The sequence below is a fragment of the Rattus norvegicus genome, chromosome 17 (genome assembly GCF_036323735.1).
Source record: "Rattus norvegicus strain BN/NHsdMcwi chromosome 17, GRCr8, whole genome shotgun sequence".
In the NCBI taxonomy this organism is placed as follows: Eukaryota; Metazoa; Chordata; class Mammalia; order Rodentia; family Muridae; genus Rattus; species Rattus norvegicus.
The window spans coordinates 30,948,939-30,956,346 of NC_086035.1; the positions used below are offsets into that span (position 1 = coordinate 30,948,939).

The 7,408-nt window shown below is 50.1% G+C and overlaps 1 protein-coding gene and 1 long non-coding RNA gene across 4 annotated transcripts; one reads left to right on the forward strand and one right to left on the reverse strand.

The window, feature by feature from the left end:
• Positions 1-345: 345 nt before the first annotated feature.
• On the reverse strand, positions 346-4,017 carry LOC102551220 (uncharacterized). Of its 3 annotated transcripts, XR_005495341.2 has the most exons (3): positions 3,763-3,930; positions 2,810-3,062; positions 346-2,344 (listed from the first exon to the last, which is right to left on the reverse strand). It is a non-coding gene; the product is annotated as an uncharacterized LOC102551220 (long non-coding RNA). The 3 variants fall into 3 exon arrangements; XR_005495342.2 differs by having other exon boundaries at positions 346-3,062; positions 3,864-4,017; XR_360972.5 differs by having other exon boundaries at positions 346-3,062; positions 3,763-3,945.
• A 130-nt stretch (positions 4,018-4,147) lies between these two features.
• Positions 4,148-7,195, forward strand: Tubb2b (tubulin, beta 2B class IIb). The gene is given in 4 exon segments (NM_001013886.2): positions 4,148-4,303; positions 5,112-5,220; positions 5,455-5,565; positions 5,886-7,195. Coding segments are annotated over 4 exon segments (1,338 nt in total). The 5' UTR covers positions 4,148-4,246; the 3' UTR covers positions 6,947-7,195.
• Positions 7,196-7,408: the final 213 nt, after the last annotated feature.

The window sequence follows — 7,408 nt, forward strand, 5'->3', positions numbered from 1 at the left end:
AGTTGCTTGTGGGACGACGTGGGTGGCAGCCTATGGTCACACTGCTACTACAGCAGTCTGCCTCCTTCCCTTAAAATGGCTCCCCCATCCATTCTGTCTCCTGCTGTGTACTCTACCATTTTAAAAGGGATCCATTTTCACACTGATGACTTTCACAGAGAGCACCTTACACAGGCAGGCTGTCCGTGTTCGAACATGCCTCCGTTTGACTGCTTCTGGTTCTGAATTCTTCCCAGGGTGACTCTGTACTATGGAAATGCAGTTTACCAGGCTGAACTGTGAACATTCCTGTGCTTGCTTCCCTGTGCTCCAGGCTGAAGAATCTTAAAAAAAAAAAAAAAATCTTTGCTAGAGATTGGAGGAGGGGAAGCAGACCATGAAAGGGAACTGATGCCCTGGAAAACCAAGGGTTCCCCTCCTCCTGCTGATTTGTGCGACAAGGAAGACGACCCTCTTTTGTGGAAGGTTTGATGACTGGATGTAGGCTTTTAAAATTCAAATTCATGAGCACTGGCCATGGGAAAACACCCAGCCCAGTGAGGAACAAAGACCAAGGTGCCGGGTGCCCGCATGCCTTTGCTGCATTCAAGATGCGGAATTTTCTCTGCAGATCCCAGTCTTTTGTTGCCTAAGTGTCTGATCCCTACAGAGCCCCATCGCAGCAGGAGGACGGGGGCTCTGAGGCCCCCACCCAAGTAGTGCCTTCATTCGACAGCTCTGGAGAACGCTGTGCCACACAATCGTTACTCATTTCTAAGACGGAAGGGGAGAGAGGAGAGGATTGGAGGGTGAACGCTGGGCAGGCTGAGCCGAGACACAGAGCACAGGAACCCTTTAGCGGTGCCCACCCACGGCTACTATATGTGGCTGCGACCCCTTTCTAGTTCCAGTTCTCTGGGCATTTGGCTCCTTCGCGAAAATGTTAGGAATGATAACTTCCCAATATTTCTAACAATTTCTAGCAGAAAGGAGGGCAGATAGGGTAAGGGAAGAAATAACCAGGGATCTGCAGCCTTTGCAGTCTTTCTTTCAATTCCCTTTCATTCATTGGCAAAACGTGTGTTGCCTAGGAAACCTCGTACATCTCAGCTGTGGGGGTGGTGAACTGAACTTTAAGTGGTGGATATAGGCTAGCTATGGACAAAAATCCTGAATTAATGTCCCTCGATTTAAAAAAAAATGGGTCAAAATACATTTTTCATTAATACATTTTTAAAAATTTTACTACGTATTTATGAAAAATCTTCTTTCTATCCAACTACTTCAGTTGCTTAAAACAATGACCCTTTGTGTACAATAAATGCACAGTTGGGGGCTTGCCCTTGAAAAAAATCTGACATTTGTAAAAGCACATATCCAAGGGGTCTGTTTAGGTCCCTCTCTATACGAATCAAACGTTGGTTTTGATTTTGCACAGAGACTCTGTCTTTTAAAGATTAATGCATCATTACAACTAATTGGTATGTAAAGATCATGAAATACATTGTCCTAAATTTTCCGGGTCTGGTGTGTGACATAGAGGAAGAGGAATGTACTATAAAGAGGCAAAAACAAACGCTGGGCACCCTTCTGATTTTGCTTCCTATTAGCTCTTCTTTCGAGTTAATATGAAATAAGGCCTTTCTTATTTTAAGTTCAAAGATGAAAGGAAAGCCTTTAGGGAAAGACGGACCTGTTGTCAATATTACACACACACACACACACACACACACACACACACACACACACACACACACACACTCACTCCAGCTCTTTGCAAAAATTTAAAAATGCAAAGCATCGTAAACTCAAAGACAAGACCTGTGGGGACAATGAGGCAAAATGCGCGAAAGGAAAGCTGACCCTGGACCAACAGGCTGGATCCCCAGGCGGTCAGGTTTCAGGCTGATTTCTAGTCACGCTGTTCCAAACCTCTTCCGCTAAAAGAAATCCAAGAAGAAAGGCCTTTTCATGTATAGAATCATAAACACGAGTTTTTAATCAGCTGCCTTGCAAAGATCTGGTTCTGAAACAGAAGCTGAACAAGGAACCCACTAGGTGAGAGAGGCAGGCTCAGATTACCGGGTTTAGAGTTGAGCCCCCGGGGCTCCGGGATTGCTCCTTGGCTGGCGCAGCCAAGCAGGACTGCTGCACAGCGGCATCTATAATCGAAGTGCTGGTGACGCCCTCTCGGTGTTACTTCCAGGTCAACGGAGCACCGCAGCAGCCACCCTTCAAATAGCTCTTTTGGCTGTGAATGTAGTCACCTTCCCTGAAAGTTCGGAGACAGTCCGAACCCTGTCATTAACTCGCTGTGTGACCTTGGGAAGTATTTGCTCTTCACGCTTCAACATCTGTAGGAAGACTTGGGTGAGAAAATCCCAAATCAGGGCCTGGGTTCTTGGAATCCTGATACTGGACATGTGGACACACCTTCACTGTTCTTGCCTCTCTCTTCTTAACCCACCCCGAACTGAACATCGGTATCTGGTGAACTCTGGCCATAGAGTTCCAGTCTGGACACCCTGGCAATCACAGGAGGCAAGGCTTTTGTTCTGGGCTGCTTTTCTTGGTACATTAGAATTCAGTTTAAAGCCGGTCCTACCCCCACTCTCCTTGCGGAAAAGAAAGGCGATGACAGCTTGCGGATGGTTCTAGCAAGCCCTCCCTCGCTCAACAGCTGCGAGCTCTACCCTATAGTGTGACCCTGAGTCACTGGGCCTCTCTCCTTAGAGAATAAAAGGGGTCACATCACCTCCTAAACCACTAGCCCGGCGTAGGAAAGCGGCGACCTTCAACCTGGAAGAGCAGGGAACAGGTTCTGACACACCTTTTGCTCTCTCCTTCAGAAGCGCACAGATTTATCTCACACACGCGCACAGATAGTAACAAAGGGATCGGTTTCTTCCTCTAATGCCTAGAAAATTCAGGTTTGAAGGCAGAGTAGATGCACCGGGTCTGCGCACGCGCCGTTGTGGGTGTGCCCGGATCTGCGGTGGTCTCTGGTCAGCTCAACGCGCTGCAGTTTTTAGGCGTGTCCCCCACTCTCCATCCGCAGCATCAAGGCTGGGACCTCGTAGTCACTGCAAATGAAAATTAGAATGCTCTAGGCTTGGACGGTTTTTGGAACCCACCTTCTTTCCCAACAATGGATGAACTAAACGCTGGGAAGGACAGCGACTGGCTGGCTTTTAAACACTCAGTTGTAGGATACATCCCAAGCTTTTGTGAACTCCTTTGTTTCCCCGACAGGCCCGCCCCCAGGACTCCACCCTCACTCTGCCCGCAACAAGGTTCACACATCGCGGCCTGCCACACCCACTCCATCACTCTGGAGGAACAAAAGCCAATCACCCGGTGAAGGAAATCACTGGTATCAGGCTGAGAGCCCTGTGTATTCTTGGAATGGGTGAGGCAGGGCTAGGCTCAGAGGTCCTTCTAACCCTAAATGCTGCTACTACAGCAGAGGAACGAGCAGAGTTAACAAAGACAAAGGCAAGACCAAGATGCTCCAAAGTGTCCAAAGTTATGACCGTTTGGATCTCTATTTTTCTAATTACACTCGGCTCCATGGGACCACTAGTCTTTTCTATGTAATGGGCGTGTGCACCTGGACAGTCATTGACCTCCAAGGATGAAAAGAGGGGAAGTACTCTCGCCAAGTGCATTGGCTTGGCAAAGCCTGCTTAGAGTTAGAAGAGGAACTGCTCGGGTAACGCAAATTACCCTAAACCTCCCTACCAGTGCGCACTCGCAACACCGGACTGCACCTGCCGCACCCACCCATTAGCAGCTCCTTCTCAATCCTCAGCCTCTGGTACTAAATCACCCCGCCTTGTCACACTACGGCAGTCTTCACGCTACCAGTTCCCAGTTTCCCATACTCAGCTTGCCCTTCTCAAGTCCGAGACAATGCTCAGGCCCCAGCTTCTCCCAAGAACCCCCACTCTTCGCTAGGTCTTCATGCCCGCGCTGATTGGCCACAAGCCCATAGTCCAGCCCCCCGGACCGTCCCTGGGGCTCAGAGCATTACGTCAACCGGGCCTGGAGAGCGCTTGCTAGAACGGGACTGGGGGCTTTGACTGGGGGGCGCGGTCTCTTCGGTTCGCCCCACCCTCCCTACATAAAAACCCGAACCCACCCGGCCGTCGCCCTCAGCCCGTCGGTTCCGGAGTAAGTTCCAGGTAGCCCAGCAGTGGGTGTGGAAGGGGAGGATCATCAGACCCACTGACCCAGACCCAAGGCAGCAAGAAGCTAACGAGGCACCATGCGAGAGATCGTGCACATTCAGGCGGGCCAGTGCGGCAACCAGATCGGTGCCAAGGTGGGCTCACTGCTTAGGGGTTGGGGGAGGAACGCTAGGGAAGCTCCCCTCGAGATACTTGGGCTCCAAAATGCGGCGCGGTCCTTGGTAGACACCAGGGCCAAAGGGGGATCTGACTTGCTGTTTTGTGCAGTCGGATGGGCGTGGTCTCGGAGAAGACTTTAAAGAAAATGGGGTCTCATTCATTTTTCCTGGAACTGTTCGGAATTTGGGCTGTAACCTTTTTCTTTCCTCCTTAATAGCCACGCGTGTCTGAAGAAGACGCGGGTGTGTCTGCTAGGCAATGCACGCCGGTCTTAGGGAGGGGCCCCTACACAAGAAGAATTGATTGTACTCGCTTGAACACCCGGCGAGCTGCGGGGGAGGGGAGGTGAACGATTGCCTGGCAGTCGCTGAACGTGCTTTGAATTTAAAACATCACCCTACAGCTCCCTCACTTCACTCTCCCTTTTCTCTGTGCCTATAGTCCCAGCGCGTTTGTCTCCAGCCATCAGTGGTGGCTGTGACTTGCAAACCCAGCTTGGGCTGTTTTTCACACACACACACACACACACACACACACACACACACACACTCACCCATCCCTAGCTCCTGCTAAGAACAGCTGTTCGTGTGAGAAACCGCCCAGTTTCAACTTTCTGATCTTGTACAATGCAAGCCCTAAGGCTGTGCCCGGGTCATGCCACTCATTAAAGCTTCCGCAATGTCCTGTCGTTAAAACTGTGGGGTGGGGCGGGGGCGGGGGGTGAGTTCTCATTGATTGGGGGTGGGGCTGTGCATAGCTAAATAGAGGCTTTTTATGTCACAGTTTTGGGAGGTCATCAGTGATGAGCATGGTATCGATCCCACTGGAAGTTACCATGGAGACAGTGATTTGCAACTGGAAAGAATCAATGTATACTACAACGAAGCAACTGGTAATTACTTTTAACACCCTAAAAGCTCCGCTCTCCTGTGGGCCCAGGATAAGGTGGCCTAGATACTTTAGGATGACCATTTTTTTGGGTGGGGTAGCCAAACCCTTTGAAAGCTTGGTTATAATAGACCTTTCTTTGTCTGGGGGTACCACCAATCAGGAAGGAGTTGGGACCAAGCCCTTCTCTATAGAGCACACTGCCTGAAGGGCTAAACCAGCTCTAAATCCCTTGCAGGTAATAAATATGTGCCTCGGGCCATCCTGGTGGACCTGGAGCCTGGCACCATGGACTCTGTCAGATCCGGACCATTTGGGCAGATCTTCAGGCCAGACAACTTCGTGTTCGGTGAGTGAGCGGCATAGCTGAAGACAGAAAGGCACAAGGTGCCAATTACTACTAGCATAATGGGTGGAGAAGCGTGATAGACTGGGATCATAAATAGTGTCAAGAAGTGTGACATCTAAGCCTTAGTTCAGGCTATGAGACAAATGCATCTTAGCTCTGTTAACTCATTTTTAATTGTATTGATGACCAAATAGTTTATTGCTTTAATATTTATTGGCCATTTGGTGATAATTTGAACTAGCCTTATCTGAGAGATGAGTCTTTATTTAAGAAAGAATTTTCCCAATCATGACTGACTTAATCCTTCTTTGCTCTGGCAGGCCAGAGTGGTGCAGGAAATAACTGGGCAAAGGGCCACTACACAGAGGGTGCCGAGCTGGTGGACTCTGTCCTGGACGTGGTAAGGAAGGAGTCAGAAAGCTGTGACTGTCTCCAGGGCTTCCAGCTGACCCACTCACTGGGGGGAGGCACTGGCTCAGGCATGGGGACCCTGCTCATCAGCAAGATCAGAGAAGAGTACCCAGACCGCATCATGAACACCTTCAGCGTCATGCCCTCACCCAAGGTCTCTGACACTGTGGTGGAGCCCTATAATGCCACCCTCTCCGTGCACCAGCTGGTAGAGAACACAGATGAAACCTACTGCATCGACAATGAGGCTCTGTATGACATCTGCTTCCGCACCCTGAAGCTGACCACACCCACCTATGGCGATCTCAACCACCTGGTGTCAGCCACCATGAGTGGAGTGACCACCTGCCTGCGCTTCCCTGGCCAGCTGAACGCAGACCTGCGCAAGCTGGCTGTGAACATGGTGCCTTTCCCACGCCTGCACTTCTTCATGCCAGGCTTCGCACCTCTGACCAGCAGGGGCAGCCAGCAGTACCGAGCCCTGACAGTGCCCGAGCTCACCCAGCAGATGTTCGACTCCAAGAACATGATGGCTGCCTGCGACCCACGCCATGGCCGCTACCTGACCGTAGCCGCCATTTTCCGGGGCCGCATGTCCATGAAGGAGGTGGATGAGCAGATGCTCAACGTGCAGAACAAGAACAGCAGCTACTTCGTGGAGTGGATCCCCAACAATGTGAAGACGGCCGTGTGTGACATCCCTCCTCGTGGCCTCAAGATGTCAGCCACCTTCATTGGCAACAGCACCGCCATCCAGGAGCTGTTCAAGCGCATCTCGGAGCAGTTCACTGCCATGTTCAGGCGCAAGGCTTTCCTGCACTGGTACACGGGCGAGGGCATGGACGAGATGGAGTTCACCGAGGCGGAGAGCAACATGAATGACCTGGTGTCTGAGTACCAGCAGTACCAGGACGCCACGGCTGATGAGCAGGGCGAGTTCGAGGAGGAGGAGGGCGAGGATGAGGCTTGAGTTCCCCAGGCCAAGCAGGTTAGGGAAAGCTGAGGTGAAAGGAGGGGGTGGGGGGTCTTAATCTGTGAAAATACCTTGGCAGTTGGAAGAAGGAGAATGGTCTTAGGTTTGTGCTGGGTCTCTGGTGCTCTTCACTGTTGCCTGTCACTTTTTTCTCTTTTTGTAATATCGATAACATCAATGTAACACTTGAGATCTTTCTGAACTCCTGTTGTAATGGCTAAAATCACATAAACCTTTGTGTCCTAACGGTGTCCTCTTTTCTTTTTCTTCCTTTCTCCTTATTAAGCTCTTTATTATCTGAACACATAATATTTTCTTCCTTTAGAAAAGACTGGAAGCCCAGATATTTCCTCTTTGGATATGCTATTAATATAAGTTGAACCAAAAATGATCTTACTCAATTCAACAGGAGAAAGCATCCTGAATTTTCAAATGTCCTTTGGTACATGACTTTTGTTT